Raw genomic sequence first — 17,676 nt, 5'->3', positions numbered from 1 at the left:
GTTGCAGATACAGAACTGTTTCCTTGTTCCTCTTCTTGGGAGTTCATATGATTGTTGATTTTTTTTTTTTTTTTGGACTCAAAGGTCACTGTGACCTCACCAAGCACATTCTTGGTCATAACTCACAGATTCATTCACAAACTGTGACACAATTTGACTATAAATGACTACAATAGAGTAATTTTCCAAAAGGTTAAAGGTGAACTTCACTGTGACATCATAATGTGCTGCAAAAACACTTCTGCTCATTATTCAGCGCTGTAGCTGCTTTTGTTTGTTTGATTTTGGCCTAAAAATTAGAGGATAAATTCTTCACTAAGTTTTTTTTGTGTGTGTGTGGAAAAAACTTTGGAGCCAAATCCAGAAGTGTTGAACCAGTTCCTCTGCAGCGACGTGTGGATCTTTAAACACTTTGCACAAAGGGAATCAGGCGATTTGGAGTTTTCCCACTGAGGATAATTTATCGGGAAGTAGTGAAGACTGAAAAAACGCAGCTTCAGTGAAATCTCACCATCAAGGCCTGAAGTTTTAAAAGTTTAAAACTCTTCACTTTTGCAGAAAAAGTCAAATCCTCTGATGTCGCTCGGCTGTGATTCGGAGGCTTTTTATTGTGAAAACACGTGGATTCTGTGGTGGTGACATTGTTGTTTAACCTTTGTTTCCTATTCTTCGCTCTGCGCTCCGGTTCCTCTGCGGCTTCGTCTCTCCCAAGGCCGAAGCCGTCGGAGCCCTGAGTCGCCCCCCCGGTCGTCCCACCCCCTGGCCCCTCGGCTTCCTTTCATGTCTTAAAGAGAAGCTTTTTAAAGCAGCTCAGTCGACTCTGAGCTTCACAGGCGGCGGCGGCGGCGGCTCGAGGGACGAACTGAGCTCCAGTCTGAGGTGAAAGAAAGAAACAGAGTGTGTGTGTGTGTGTGTGTGTGTGTCTGGTGTGTTAATGCTTTATCAGTACTTCGCTGCGCCGGTGCTGTGAAGCTAAACGCCGCTCCACCTCCTCCTCCCCGCAGCCTCGGTTAGAGAGACGAGCTCGGAGCTTCCCCAGACTCCACCGGCTTTTAATTGTTTTGATCGTCGTTAATCAGACAAGATAATTAACCGCTCAGCTTCTCTCCAGACGCCACGCTGCTCACTTCACCCTCACACCAGCGTCGTCTGATAACCAAGACGAGGAGGAACTGAGGGTTTCTTATATGTAAAAGACCAAAAAAAAAAAAAAAAAAAAAAAAAGCATTGATCAGACTCTCAGCTCTGGATCCAATGAACAGTGAAGTGAAAAGAAAAATATTTTTCATGTTTTTTACAATTTCTATGGTTGTTTTCTTGTGAGATTTGTTAAAAATAAACCACTGAAGCCAATTTTTTCTTATTAGGACTCTCCAAACTGACTTAAGTTTACTTCTGCTGCCTCCTGTTTTTGTTGATGCACTTAAAGGGATAGTTCAACATATTGGCAAATTGGCCCATTGCCATAATCCGTATAGTTTTAGCAGTAGATTTTGTTACCTTTTAATTGTCGGTGCAATCAGAGCTACGCTACGGAGGCTCATGGGATTTCTTGGTTTCCCTCATCTAACTCATCAAATACACAATCCAACAACTCCAAAACGCTCTGGTGGACAAGTTGTGACCTGCACATTCACCACACTATGAGATAATAACAGAACGTTACCAGACAGAGTTGTTTTAGAGGTAAATTCATGCAAAACCGCTGATGCGCGTTGCGTTCAGGGACAGTTTCTCAGCAAGCAGTCTCTGCATTTACCTCAAAAAATGGTAGGAGCTCAAACAACAGAAAACGTGATGAAAATTTGTCCGCTTCCTTTGCGTTCTTTTATTTTCATACAAAATATTTTATTGCATTTTCTGTTTCCACTCAGGATTTTTACAAACAAGTTGAATATAAACCTGAAATCAGAGAGAAGGAAAAGATCGAGACTACAGATGGAAATTAGCGGCTCCGCTAAATCTGGTGAAGCCATCTTTTTATTGTTTCAATAACTAATGTCACTGCACACTGTCCTTTTTAAATAAATAAATGAAATGAAATGAGAGAGTGAAATATGGACCAAACAGGAAGTCGCTCTGAAATAAACTGGAAATATTCTTTCTTTCTTTCTTTCTTTCTTTCTTTCTTTCTTTCTTTCTTTCTTTCTTTCTTTCTTTCTTTCTTTCTTTCTTTCTTTCTTTATAATTTTTCATTTTCCAAAGCACATCTTGTCCTCCGTAACATCAGGTTGTTATTCTGGCATCAAGTCCATCATCATCATCTCAGTCGCTCAGGACTTTAAAATGATGAAGTGTAAATAAATACAGTATGAGGTCTTCTGTCTGAACAGTGTGTGTTTGTTTAGTTCAGTGTGTGTGTGTGTGTGTGTCTGTCATCATGTTGGATGATCTGTCAGAGTCCAGCAGCTGTTAGTTCAACATTTTCAGTCGGAGCCACTGTCCTGCTGGGAACATATATACACACACACACACACACACACACACACACACACACACACACACACACACACACACACACACACACACACACACACACACACACACACAGTAGCATTGTTGTGCAATTACATAATTTCTCTCTTCAGCTTCACTGAATCTCTGAAATGATCGATGGCTCCGTCCTCGCTGTGTTTTTATTTCCGAACTCGTGACATCACTCAGTGACTTGTGTTGAAAATATTCCGGCTGACATTGAATGCAACACAGAGCGGTGGTTTGTGCTGCTTGTTGTGGGAACTACATGAAGCTTTGACAATGATGGACTTTTGTTGTCTGAAAATCTATGATGACTCTATAGTCTGAATGTGGGAGATGTGAGAATTAATAAACCCTATAGGCCATAGTATCCCACACAATGCAGTGAAAATAGTGGTCACTATAACCAAGCAATATAGCGCGTACCATAATGCATTGTGGTCACAGCAAAAGACAGCAGTCAAGAAATTTTATTTTGAAAACCCACCAGATGACGTTGATCTGCCATGTTTTAATTGTGCAACAGTAGGCTAATTACGTCATTAACTGCAAAACTGTGCAAGTAGCTAGTGTTCGAAAGTGATATAGTGAGTAGGGAGAAGCTAGGCAATCGAATTATCTAAATATGGATAAAAACTTACTCTAACTTTCCTCCAGCTTTTTCTCGTGGCTCATACACGTGAAAGAAAACACCTGACACCATAATAAACCACCCAGCATCCAGCTCAGAGGTAGATCACCACCTACAAGACTTCAGTGTGGTACATTGGATCACTTTCGTTGTCTTTTCCGTGGTTGTAACTCGTCGAAGACTCAGATTGCACACGGGATTAGTGAACGAAGAGTGGTAGGCTGCACACAGAGGAGGGAGGGAGGGAGGGAGGGAGACGGCTTCCTGGTTGATACCAATTTAAGGAAGCCATTGATTGTTAACGTCCAAAGGGACATCGGGCCAAATTTCAAAGTAAAACAGCGTTAACGTTACCGTTGGCAGTTGCAGCCAATGCAGGCTAACTTAATTCAAATCAGTTTAACTCAAATGTTGTTTTACCTTGAGATTAGGGCTGCACGATTATGGCCAAAATGATAATCACGATTATTTTTGTCAATATTGAAATCACGATTATTAATCACGATTATACATTATGTTAGATAAAACATGTTTTTATTGCACTTTCTATTTGAAACAAACAATAGGCTATGTGAACAAGGCTTTCAGTTCAAAATAAAACGTAAAATAAAAATAAATAATAGCCTAAAATAAAATTTATCCAAGACAAAGGGCTAGCGAAAAATAAATGCCATTGCAGAGTGCAGAGGTGTCATTCTGTACAGTAGCGTACAGATACTTGTGTAAAAAACCAAAAACAAAAAATAAATCTGGTAGAAGTAGCTGCTGATTCAACTCCTTTACTCAAATAAAAGTAAGAAAGTACAGGCTCTGAAATGTAATTTCAAAGTAGACTATAGGTAAAAATTAATTTTTGCCATCAATGATATACAGAGATGTGTGGGCAAGAGTCTGTCTAGCATGGACCAAAGCACAGCACGGGTGGTTCAGCAGCAATTTGGAACGAATTAAAAACATTTAATGAACAGACCAAGTGTTTTCACACAGGCAGCGTCCAGCAGGTCGGCCTAGCTCAACTGTGCTGCCACCAAAACGGCCATAGATCGCCGTTACCGGCCGTTATGATCACGGTCGGAACGTTTTATTTACACGACGTATGTAATTAACACCAAAACGGCCGCGTGGGGTGACGGGGTCTCGGTCCAGCTTCGAGACCACCCCGCAGCCCGACCTCGATCCGATCCAGAGCGAGACGGCGACAGTAGACAGCCTGAGGTGCTGACTGACCAGACACAGACACACGTCATGTCTACTGTCACCGTCTGCTGCCGACATCGTCTCACTCTCACTGCAGAGTGAGATCCATACAGTCTGAGTGAGACGTAACACCGGGCGCAGAAGGTGACACAGTACAGCAGCATCTGAAGGTGCCGACTGACCGGCGGGACACACACTCTGGACTGTAAACAACATGTAAAGGGAGGATGCGCTCGCTTGTTAGTTAGGCAGCTTCATGGAGCCCTGACCTCTCGTTCGCCCCCTGGTGGTTGGCGGACTATTGGTTGAGAAAGCGCTTGATTTGATATGCAGCACAGCCCGTTTTTTTACATGTTAATAATCGTGACGATCATCTTAATTTAATTGTGGCAGCCAAAATCGTGATCGTGATTAAAATTCGATTAATTGTGCAGCCCTACTTGAGATATGGCCCGATGTCTCTTCGGACGTTAACGATCAATGCCTTCCTTAAATTGGTATCAACCGGGAAACGATGAAAGGAGAGCAGTTTATCAGACTCCCGGCGTTTGACATCTTACACAGTTTGTTTACCCAGCCCGAGTGATGATGTAAGGAAAGATGGCGACGCTGCAAATATGGTCCATTTTACACACTGGTCCTTTAAGAACACAGGCCCCGCCTCTTTGCCCTTTTATGGAGCAGCTGGGGGTCGGGGGGGCGGAGTCGAGCGCTGCCAAGATGTCGACGCTGCAGCAGCTCACTCTGAGCTCCAGAAACCAACACTGTGTTGTTAAAGGGCTGGACGATTGATGATGTTATTGATTATTGATTATTATTCCTTCATTAGATCCCCCTCAGTGAGTGGGTGGGTGGGGGAGGGGGGAGGGGCCGGGGTTTGTACAGTCTCCACATCGATCTGTGGGTTTTTGTTGGAGGTTGAACCGGGGCTGTTTTTAACCACCTCCTGATTAACTTCACTTCGACGGCGCGAGGAGGGAAATCAAAGGAGAGGCAGAGGGCGAGAGAGGAGATAGAGAGAGATAAGGTATCGACAGAGAGAGAGAGAGGGAGAGAGAGAGAGAGAAAAGAGAAAGAGAGAGAGAGAGCGCTGTGCAGAACACTGTAATTATGTCTTCTTGTCCCTCGACCGCCCCGCTGAGATGAGTGTTTAGTGGAAAGAGATGAATCAGCGTTTCCTTTGAGGAGAAAAATAACAGCTCGATAAAGAGGCTCCAAAGAAAAAAGAGGCTAAAAAACAAAAAGCAGTTTAAACACACACACACATAAACACACATAAACACACAAACACACACGCACAAGAGAGAGTGTGGAAGATAACCTGAGAGAAAACCAAACAGCGCCGTTGTTTAAATTTGAATTTAAATGTCGTCTTTGATGGCGTCTGCTGCTGCCTCCTCCGGTTTCACCTCATCAACTCTGAACTGAGCGACCCTGTTTACACGAGCAGCCAAAACACGCAATTTAAATATAATTAAGATAATAGTGCAGATAGAGGTCGACCGGCGGGGGCCTCGACGATGACGCTGCAGCAGAGCAAAGTGAAACTGCTGCAACTTCCTTTTTATTCCCCTTTTCCAACATTTTATTGATTAAATATTTATTAATTGACAGAAAAAAACTAATTGAGTGGAATAAAATCTACTTCCAGTCCTTCACAAGCATCAGCGAGGCTTGAAGAAAAAAAAACACAACCTGCAGTTCCCCTCCTGACCACTAGTGTGAGTCTCCATAGACTCCAATGTTAAACAGCAAGAAACAACTTTGGTCTTTTACTGATCATTTAGTCATTTGTGACGACTGTTAAAGTGATAGTTCAACATTTTGGCAAATTGGCCCATTGCCATAATCCCTATAGCCATAGCAGTAGGTTCGTTACCTTTAATTGTCGGTGCAAGCTATTTTTAGAATTGTGGAGCAGAGCCGTGAGCTACGGATGCTAATGGGATTTCTTGTTTTCCCTCATCAGACTCATCAAATACACAATCCAACAACTCCAAAATGCTCTGGTGGACAAGTTGTGACCTGCACATTCACCACGCTATAAGATAATAACAGAACGTTATTAGAGTTGTTTTAGAGGTAAATGCAGAGACTGCTTGATGAAAAACTGCCAAACTGCATGAATTGAATACCTCTAACACAACTCTGTCTGGTAACGTTGTGTTATTATCTCATAGCGTGGTGAATGTGCAGGTCACAACTTGTCCACCAGAGCGTTGTGAAGTTGTTGGATTGTGTATTTGATGAGTTTGATGAGGGAAACCAAGAAATCCCATTAGCCTCCGTAGCGTAGCTCTGAGCAGCTCGCGGCTCTGCTCCGCCATTCTAAAAATAGCTTGCACCGACATTTAAAGGTAACGAACTTACTGCTATGACTATAGGGATTATGGCAATGGGCCAATTTGATAAAATGTTGAACTATCCCTTTAAGACATGAATTATTATTGCATAACTCCCGTGTTTAAATTGTATTAAATCTTAAAGTGCATCGTTGAGGGCGTGGCCTCTTTGATTGACAGGTGTCGTCACATTGATGAAGACGTTTTCTGAACTTGTGTCTTTGTGGCTTTAAGGATATCACTTGACTTATTTATTTACGTACATAAGTGTCTTTTTTTCTTGTCATAGCTCATCTGAAATAGTAAAGTCAGTGTTTTTCTTGATTCTAGTTCAGCCTTTTTATTAACTTCACACCACCTCCTGTGTTTCTAGGTCATTAAATTACATCTGCAATCACTTCATTATTGATCCCGGTTCGCTTCAGCTCTGTTCAAGTTATTTTTATATTCTTCCAGAGGAAATCCACTGATTCTGTTTCAGCGCCTCTGAAAACATCTGAATATTTGTGTGTGTGTGTGAAGAAGAAAGATTCTGGAAATGCAACAACTTTAAAAGCAGCCATAAGTCATTTCCTCAAATTAAGTACAGTGTATATCAATTTGATGACAGACAAAACATTTTTTTTTTACCGTCAAACTAGTTTTTTCAGATTTTATTTTGTAGTAACAAGTAATTTAGATCCCTAAGAGAAATTTACTTATGTAAAAGTAAAAGTACGTGTTTTGTTTTGGAAATGTAGTGAAGTAAAAGTGAGAGTTACCAGTAATATAAATAACAAGGTAAAGTACAGCAACGATGAATCTGTACTTTGGTTCATTGAAACACTGTTGAACTCTCCCGGACGCCAGAGTTTCCTACGACCTCAAACGTCACAGTAACATGGCGGCCGCTCCTGTCCTGTTGACCTACAGTGTGTGTGAGGTCACCGCTCAGAGCGCCGACCTGAGCTGGGTTGGCAGGACGCCGGCTGAACGGCCCATTAACCTCCTCTTCCTCTTCCTCTTCCTCCTCCTCTTCTTCCTCGCCACCCTGCTGATTTATGGCACCGCAGGCTGCAGCGGTAAATCAGGATAAATGGATGTGGCGCTGCAGCGTGTGAGCAGGTTGTGGTCTGGTCTCCTCTCACCTGCCGCCACCAGGAGCTCATGAATATGTAGCTACGGGCGAGCGAGCGGCGCCAAACGCAGCGTTTCCTGCGCCACGTCGGGTGTCATCGATGCTGAATGCTGTCGCTTGTGTTGTGGAGGGAGCGAGCGTTAAGTAGCTGCTATATAAATGCAAATTCCTCATCATCCCCTCATCTCCTCTTTGTGCTGCGACTCCTCGAGCTCCGTCGCCTCCACTCCACGCCTCGTATCTTGTTAAAGGGATAGTTCACCCAAAATTCAAATTTCACTCATTATCTACTCACCCTCATGTCGACTAAGAGCTGTGAGAAGTTTCAGAGTCCTCCGTTCCTTCTCTAGGTTACAGGGGGGGGGTCCATGCAGCAGTATTTGTCCATATAATGGTTGTCAATGGATACCAACTTTCTTTGTCCAAAAAGACACACCAAAAAACATCCAAATACCTCCATACTGCTTGTCTGTAATGTCCCTCTTGTATTGAAGCCCCGACATGAGAAATTGTTCCGAAAAAAATTAAATAAGTCTATATTTTAAGCTTGTTTGTAGCGGAAGCTCCCAGTGTCTCAGTTCACTGCTCTTCCTGTGTCACCAGCGGAACAATTTCTCATCTTGGGGCTTCAGTACAAGATGGACATTACAGAAGAGCAGTATGGAGGTATTTGGATGTTTTTTGGTGTGTCTTTTTGGACGAAGAAAGTTGGTATCCATTGACAACCATTATATGGACAAATACTGCTGTGCGGACCCCCCCCCCCCCGTAACTCAGAGAAGGGACGGAGGACTCTGAAAATTCTCACAGCTCTTAGTTGACATGAGGGTGAGTAGGTAATGAGTGAAATTTGAATTTTGGGTGAACTATCCCTTTAACACCGCTTCTTCTTCTTCTTCTTTTCTTCTATTCTTCTGCACAAAAAAACAAAGCTGACTTCTAATGTCAAAATAAACCAGATCATTGATTTCTCTCTCTGCCTCTCCACACATTGTGCTTGTCCGTGGTGTTTATCGACGTCCCCTCGCTGCTGTGTAATTACTCCCATCAGGAGAACGGCCTATGGGTTTCATAACAACACCATCAGAGTCTGAGGCAGAGCAGATTAAAATCCTTATTAACACCTGAAGGAGCTTCCTCACTGTGATTATCAGAAACAATACAAGACGCAGCCCTCTGCATTCAGACGGAGATATCCCTATAACCCTCGACATTTATTTGACGTGTATTTATTGACTCGTCCACAGTGAAACAACCAAAACGACTGCTGTTTATCTGTTTAGACTTGTAAAAAGTCCAAATCACATGTAGACGCTTAGTAAACTGTGCAGGTGCAAAGAGCCTGAAACGACTTCATGTGACCTGAATAATTCAAATATAATCACAGTTCTTCAGAGTCGACCTGGATTTAAAACTGAACACACACACACACACAAAGGGAAGAAGTGATTATACATAAATATCAACCTGCAGATCAGAGCTGTCACAATCATGACGATTAACCGTTTAATTGTCTTTTTCTAATCATTTTATTCCATTATCATAGTATAAGCCTAAGTTTAATAATACACCATATAATACACCACCACCACCATAATACAATAATACAAGTAATACACACTAAATCCATGATGCTCATCAAAGTGTGGTCGTAGAATATTAGAAATGAAGCTCCTCCAGATAAACAGTTTGTGGCTCCACTCATGTTTCATTAAACCATAGAAAAATCAGAATTAGAAGAAGGGGGCACCATGTGATGATGTCATTAAAAGAGGACCAGTCAAACCTCAAACTGAGGAAAACGACGAGGAAACAGATGAAATATGACATTTCTGTTTGTGTCAATGGAAACCATTTTAATTGTGCAAAAATAAATGTGACTAGGCGATTATGTAATAACTGCGACAGGCCTAGTATAGATTAAGATCAAATCAATAATATTCAACTGAAAAACATTTGTTTTGCATATTGAGGTCTTGAAATCCTGTGCGAATACACAGTTGAAACCTTATATTGATCAGAGTATTGATGCTCTAAAGATGACATACACACTCTGAATGTGAAGATATTTACATTTTAATCATTCAACACTGTACTTAATAAGAAGTTGTAGACAATCATCAATATTTTATTGATCATTTCTCTTTCCCACTTGTCTTTCTGACAAACACTGAACGCACCACAGTCAGAAAACCAAAGACCTGCGGGGAGAAACTTCCCAGACCTTCACTCGGCCTAAGTGAGACGATAACGCAGCCTCCTCTAGTGTCTGATTAAAACTCTGTGTGTTCAACGTTTTTTAATATTCAACATGATCCAGTTCTTAGTGCTCCAGTTTCCTTGTCAATACAATAATGCAAATGTGTGTTTTTATAATTCATCCGTAGGGCTCCGGAGAGTCCGAGTGTTACGGCTGCTTTCAAACGCATCATTTGTGTCACTGTTAATTTAATATGAATTCAGCTCTTGACCCTGCAAACAAACCCCCCCCCCCCTCAGGATTTGTGCTGAAATCTGGATCTCTAAAATCTAATTAGCTGCTCGTGGCCCGAGGCCGATCTGTCCTCCACATCTCAGAGGGAGCTGCAGTGAAATCCTGCTGACAGACAGACAGAGGCTTAACCTCGGTGGCAGAGGTGATGAAACGTCCCTGAAATGACCAAAAATTCCCTTAAAACGAGATAAAGCTGCTGAATAAAGGCCTTTCTATCGCTCTCTCTCTCTCTCTCCCTGTGCAGACGGGCTGGATGGATTTTAATAATGCGGCCAGGAGCAGATCCAGCTGTGGTGATTTTCCTGGAGTTAAATCCTGTTTTCACGCTGTTACCTCAGATCCTCCTGTGAGTTGTTACGAGTGCAGAGGCCGAGGACAATGTGCACGGGTGGGGAAATCCCTGTATTTTATTATCAATAACTTCATTTATTTTAGCATTTAAAATTTAAACCATGTGACTGATCCCAGATGTTGCAGCATCAGGATAAAGTCACGTGGGCCGTTGCTGTCAACGTTGGTTGGTAAAGTGCTGACTTCAAACTTTTGTCACTTTTTTGTTTGTTGCCAAAAGACCAACTATAAGCATTTTGTGTGTGTGTGTATATGTGTTATTGGCACAGTAAACCTTTGCTAATGTGGTATACAAACGGCCAAAATTAAAGTGAAATAAAAATGTTCAATATACCCCCGAGACCCTAAAGAGTTTCCCCCCTTAAACCCAGACTAACACACATCTTACACCGTGGCGAAAAAAGCTAAAATGTAAAATGAGTACATAGACGACAACATGAACAAAATAAAAAGAACAAAAATGCTAATTAATGACCAAAGTGTGAAAAGCACATACAGTATGACGTGACCTTGAATTGGTTGATTGAGGAAAATTATAATTCTTTGATAGTTTTGTACCTTTTAATATACATCAAGTCCATATTTCAACTAAACAGGAAGAAGATGATTGAGTCTGCAGCTGGTTGGTTGTAGAAGTCGCTGCAAACAAGTTTACAGGCTGCTATCAGTACAGAGATGTTACATAACGTTACATGTCTGTTAGTATCAGTAAGCTAATGTTGCTCTTACCAATATTATAAACGTGTTTGGCAAATGTAGCTCTGTGTGGAACAAATCAGGGCAATGGCAGAAGTGGCCAAATAAAGGCTGGAGGTGTGGCAAAACAGAGGCTGGAGGTGCGCCCAAACATAGGCTGGAGGTGTGGCCAAATAGATGCGGGAGGTGTGGCCAAATAAAGGCTCGAGGTATGGCCAAACAGAGGCTGGGGGTGTGGCCAAATAAAGGCTGGAGGTGTGGCCAAATAGACGCGGGAGGTGTGGCCAAATAAAGGCTGGAGGTGTAGCCAAATAGACGCAGGAGGTGTGGCCAAATAAATGCTGAAGGTGTGGCCAAATAAATGCTGCAGGTGTGGCCAAATAGAGGCTGGAGTTTTGGCCAAATAAAGGCTGGAGGTGTGGCCAAACAGAGGCTGGGGATGTGGCCAAATAAATGCTGCAGGTGTGGCCAAAAAGAGGCTGGAGGTGTGGCCAAACAGAGGCTGGAGTTGTGGCCAAATAAAGGCTGGAGGTGTGGCCAAATAAATGCTGCAGGTGTGGCCAAAAAGAGGCTTGACTTGTGGCCAAATAAAGACTGGAGGTGTGGCCAAACAGAGGCTGGGGGTGTGGCCAAATATAGGCTGGAGGTGTGGCCAAATAAAGGCTGGGGGTGTGGCCAAATAGAGGCTGGAGGTGTGGCCAAATATAGGCTGGAGGTGTGGCCAAATAGAGGCTGGAGGTGTGGCCAAATAAAGGCTGGAGGTGTAGCCAAAAAGAGGCTGGCGGTGTGGCCAAATAAAGGCTGGAGGTGCGCCCAAACATAGGCTGGAGGTGTGGCCAAATAAATGCTGGAGGTGTGGCCAAATAAAGGCTGGAGGTATGGCCAAACAGAGGCTGGGGGTGTGGCCAAATAAAGGCTGGAGGTGTGGCCAAATAGACGCGGGAGGTGTGGCCAAATAAACGCAGGAGGTGTGGCCAAATAAAGGCTGGAGGTGTGGCCAAATAAATGCTGGAGGTGTGGCCAAATAAATGCTGCAGGTGTGGCCAAATAGAGGCTTGACTTGTGGCCAAATAAAGGCTGGAGGTGTGGCCAAATAAATGCTGCAGGTGTGGCCAAAAAGAGGCTGGAGGTGTGGCCAAACAGAGGCTGGAGTTGTGGCCAAATAGAGCTGGAGGTGTGGCCAAATAAATGCTGCAGGTGTGGCCAAAAAGAGGCTTGACTTGTGGCCAAATAAAGACTGGAGGTGTGGCCAAACAGAGGCTGGGGGTGTGGCCAAATATAGGCTGGAGGTGTGGCCAAATAAAGGCTGGGGGTGTGGCCAAATAGAGGCTGGAGGTGTGGCCAAATAAAGGCTGGGGGTGTGGCCAAATAGAGGCTGGAGGTGTAGCCAAAAAGAGGCTGGAGGTGTGGCCAAATAAAGGCTGGGGGTGTGGCCAAATAAAGGCGGAAGGTGTGGCTAAATAAATGCTGGAGGTGTGGCCAAATAAAGGCTGGAGGTGTGGCCAAAAAGAGGCCGGAGGTGTGGCCAAACAGAGGCTGGGGGTGTGACCAAATAGAGGCTGGAGTTGTGGCCAAACAGAGGCTGGGGATGTGGCCAAATAAAGGCTGGGGGTGTGGCCAAATAAAGGCTGCAGGTGTGGCCAAAAAGAGGCTGGAGGTGTGGCCAAACAGAGGCTGGGGGTGTGGCCAAATAGAGGCTGGAGTTGTGGCCAAACAGAGGCTGGAGTTGTGGCCAAATAAAGGCTGGAGGTGTGGCCAAACAGAGGCTGGGGGTGTGGCCAAATAGAGGCTGGAGTTGTGGCCAAACAGAGGCTGGAGTTGTGGCCAAATAAAGGCTGGAGGTGTGGCCAAATAAAGGCTGGGGGTGTGGCCAAATAGAGGCTGGAGTTGTGGCCAAACAGAGGCTGGAGTTGTGGCCAAATAAAGGCTGGAGGTGTGGCCAAATAAAGGCTGCAGGTGTGGCCAAAAAGAGGCTTGACTTGTGGCCAAATAAAGGCTGGAGGTGTGGCCAAACAGAGGCTGGGGGTGTGGCCATGGAAGCTTTTGTTTTGGTCTGATTTGTCCTGTTGTTCTAGGAACATCTAGCATCAATGATGAACGTTTGAAAAACCTTTAGACCTGACGATGCTCTGAAAACGACGATGCACAAACTTCTGCACATGTTGTGACTCATTCCTAAAATAAAAAGTAAATATTAACTTTTTCTTTGTTGCAAACACACATTAGACTTTGTAGATGGGACGAGTGGTCAGGGCTCTTTTGCTCTGGAGCTGCGTTCTTCGCAGTGTGAAGGTCTAACAGAGGCTTTTGGCTTCTCGATAAGGAAATTGTTCTTGCAACATGTCAGCAGGATGGACATGTATGGTCTCCTGTTGTTATTTTCAGCAGTTTTGTGTTGTGTTTGTCTGCACTCACTTTATTACTCTATTGATCCTGGTTCATTTCAGCTCTGTTCATTACAACACAACTCATTTTCCTTCTTCCACAGTAAAATCCACTTCTCCTGTTTCCATCTCTGAATATTTCTTGTGCGAATCAGACTTTTACTCTTACTAACTGCCTGCAAAGAAATTGGTTTCTGGAAATGCAATAACTTTAAATGCACCCACTCAAACACCATCACAGTTAAATAACATCTCATTTTCATTGGCTTTTCTATAAGAAGAGGCCCCTTTAACTGCTCAGGGGGCCGCTACGAGGTCGGATTGAAAATCGTTCCACTTGGAAAATAGACCTCAGTGGGGCTGAGGGGGTCGTTTAAAGTGAGGGTGTGTTAATTCCCCTGAACGCACCACGGTGGACTGGAGCCCAGATCGTTGTATATAAAATCCAAAACAGCCTGAAGGACATTTTTAACAGGCGTTGCGACGACTTGAAGCAGCCGCCACTGACGCTTGTTATGGGTTCATAAGGGAGGGGGGGGGCGTCCTCTCAGGTGCCGCCGCCACCACCGCTGCTTTAATATCAAAGCTAATTACACAGATAAACCAGCAGTGTGAGCTGTAAAAGAGTCATTTAGTGTGATCCCGGCTGAGAGCAGCGCGCCCGTCCCGCAGATCAATAGTCATGTTTAACGTTTCGCTCCTACACGGCTCAATAGGAAACGCACGGCTGAGTCGGCCTCGGATCGATACCGTTGTTAAAACGCTGATTAATGCCCATCACGGGCTGATGAAGACGAACGACGGCAGCAGCAGCAGGAGCGATGACACGACTGTTTACAAAAGACTGGGAGGATATGAAGTCGACTCCAAATCCCCCAGTTTCCTCACAAGTCATTACCTTTCTATCTGTGTCCACCTTTATCTGCCCACTCCTCCGCTGCTCCATCTCCTCCGTCCTCGCTTTATTACTCTGAGTCCTCACTTAGAGAGCTGTGTGTGTGTGTGTGATGGTTATTGATTCCCTCTCGGTGGATAAATAGTGCCACGGTTTGGAGTTCACTCTCCGGCTCTTCTTCTTCTGTCCTCTGCAGTTTGGATTTTCTGAATCACGAGCAAATGTCATAAATGTCGAGGCCGTCACGTCAGCAGGAGGAGGACGGAGAGACGTCGGCCCTGCCAGGACGTCACGCAACCACTCACTGCTGTCAGGGACGAAGGTGGATGATGTAGCTCCACAATAACCTGAGTCCTACTTGTTCTGTTTTTATTGGACAGAGTACAGAACATTCAGGAAAATGAAGACAATGATTTGTGAAGGTTAAAAAAGATAAAAAGCTGGAAGAGAGGGGTGGGTTTCTGTCACAAAAATTCAAAAATTGAGTTTCTTTCTTTTCCAAGTCGAGGAAAGAAAGACGTCGATGCTTCGGACAGGTGTTGGAGAACAGGCGTCTGGATGATTTGTTGATTCTGGGCTAAAATAAAAACAGCTTCCTTGGTGCTGTATCCAACTGAAGGGCAGAGTTTTATTTGTGGTCCGGTGGTGTAGTTGCGATCAATCGGAGGGACAGCAGCGAGTCCCTGGAGGACGCACGTCGTAATCCACATTCCCACTGTAAAGTTGTTCCAGGACAGTGATGGAGGAGCACGCTGATGATCAGCGCCAGGCCAGCAAGAAGAAGCAGTAGTGGTTGGCCGCCGTTGTTCGAGGCTGCAGCTGTCAAATAAGCGTCTTGCCACAAAGATAAATGTAAACGCAGGACATAAAACAATAAAGACAGACAAACACAACGGAAGCAATCGTAGCACAAGTACAGGTTGCTGCAGAGCTGCACCACCGGAAGTTGTGCACAAACTTGCGACGAGTTTTGTCCATGTTTGTTTTGCAGATATTTTACTGTGTCGTGAAAATTGAACGTTTGACCTCATGATGGAGCCGATGAACGTCTGAAATGAAGGAATGATTGTGGATCAAACTGATGAATTTAGAGACGTATGGTTGTGATTAAATGTCACAGGTTGTTGTTGTTGTTGTTGTTGTTGAGTTCAGGTCAAATGATACAGAAACCAAACGAACTGACACCAAACTCTCAGCCAACAGCTTTGCCAGGCTCGCGTTCTCCCAGCATGCACCTGGGCCACCGTCAATACTGTATGAAGTTTGACAGTGAGATCTGGTACCAGCTCTGTGTTGTTGTGTCGACCCAGTAAAACTCTGCTGCCTTGCCCAGAGGCTCAGTCTGGAGCCATCTGCTCAGCTCAGCCTGTGGAGCTGCTCCTTTAAATGATGCATTATATCTTCATATATATGATATGATATGAAGTAACAAACACACAGGGCCTGTTCATCGTCTCCTTCAGTTTGTGACCTTCACGTCTCTTTGTCTTTCTGTCTCCTCAGATCGGACTACGAGGTCGAGTACAACAGATTCCCCGACGACCACTACAACAGGTACGACAACTCACCTGTACAGTGATCACAAACCAACAAACATCCCCAAGATCCACTGTACCTGTCGTTAAGGTCCAGAGACAAAGACCCAGACTGAGTTTCCAACCTTTATTTAAACTTGTTTTTAAAAGTTTCACAACACATCACACTCTCAGTTTTGACTAAATATTGAATTTCATTCCAACAAAAACTGAAGACCTGAGGCCTAGATTGCATTTTTATGAAAAAACTAGTTAACTAGTTAAAATTAGACAAAAGAAGACAAGAAATCACATTTGCAGTAAAAAAAAAAAAAAAAAAAAAATCATAAAGAACCAGCCCGAACTGTTGTGTTCATTCACTGAAACTTGTAAAGTTGCAAAACAAAAAAACTCCTCCTTTATGGTTGGGTAAAAAAACAATTAGTTTATTTATTTGAAGAGTATTGATTTATTTTTGTCATCGCTTCTTCATCTGCTCGTCGAGTTGATGCGTAAAAACGCAAATTTGCGCCACTTGGCAATTGAAACCCATATTGTGGTGGAAGGTGGAACTGCAGCTTTAATAAATGAAATGAAGCCACACCCCTTTTATGTTCTTTCACGAACGTCGACTGGTTGGTGACACCTGCTGTAAAAGGTCGATACTACGGTGCCCCAGAGAGCTCAATACACACTGCAGCTTCGAAAACACATGGAAAGACACAACGTGCTACAGAAACCCACAACACAACAGAAAGCGTTTTTCCAGGGACACAAAACACTGATGGACCAGGCTAAAGGCTAATGCTAAGCTAACAGTCCATATGATCAATACCATGTGAATCATGTGATATTGATGTCCTACTAATAAACCAAACAAACTCAGCTTATTGTCAACCCACTAACAGGAAGCTGTCTGCACAATTTCCACCGTTAGTAACAGAACAAAGCTGAACTGATATTTTACCACCACATGATGGAGGCGGTTGCCCTGGGCGACCTCAGATCATCAGCATCGTCATCATCATCCTCTCTGAGTGGTTTAAGCTGCACGTTTTCAGCTGAGTGGAGGAAATTGGCCACGAACGGCGTCGACTCCCTCCATTTGTTCCTGGCGTGCGGCAGCAGCAGCAGCAGCAGCAGCAGCAGCAGCAGCGGTGGTGGTGGCGACAGTTAACAACAACAACGGGCCGATTTCCTGCATGTCTGATGGCAGCGAACGCCTCACGCTGAGGTTTCAGTGGAAGGATCCGTCTCTTATCTCTCTGAGCTCTTCCAAGGGAAAAGATGATGGGAGCTGTGAGTGGATCCTCGATTGACCTCGTTGTGTTGAGCTTTCAGACGGTTGAAGAGCCATTTTTGTGAGGATAAGCGCAGCTGTTAGGCCCCCCATCCCCCCCATCCCCAAACGCCACCACCACCCATCCATCCATCCTCCATCCTCCATCTACACTCAGTTTAGATTATTCTGCAGATTCACCCTCTGCAGAAACATATAGGACGAATCGCCTTGTTGTTTACAACTACTTCCGGGTAGAAAACCAGCATTCGAACAATAGTGACGCACGAGAGTTTCG

At 44.1% G+C, this 17,676-nt stretch overlaps 1 protein-coding gene across 2 annotated transcripts in view; it reads left to right on the top strand.

The window, feature by feature from the left end:
- Window positions 1-17,676, top strand: part of LOC146986397 (RNA-binding Raly-like protein) — a 54,668-nt gene that overhangs the window by 12,285 nt on the left and 24,707 nt on the right. Inside the window, exon 3 of one of the 2 annotated variants that reach the window (XM_085780624.1) lies at window positions 16,089-16,139. The exons of the other annotated variant lie outside the window; for it this stretch is intronic. Within the exon in view, the coding sequence (XP_085636750.1) occupies window positions 16,089-16,139 (51 nt within the window). The remainder of the gene's footprint in view (window positions 1-16,088; window positions 16,140-17,676) is intronic. 2 annotated transcript variants of the gene reach the window in all.

This window comes from Trachurus japonicus, chromosome 6 (assembly GCF_045865225.1).
Source record: "Trachurus japonicus isolate A0001 chromosome 6, Traja_1.0".
Lineage (NCBI taxonomy): Eukaryota > Metazoa > Chordata > Actinopteri > Carangiformes > Carangidae > Trachurus > Trachurus japonicus.
Note: the sequence above shows the minus strand (reverse complement) of the source record. Positions and strands in the feature narration are given on the sequence as shown.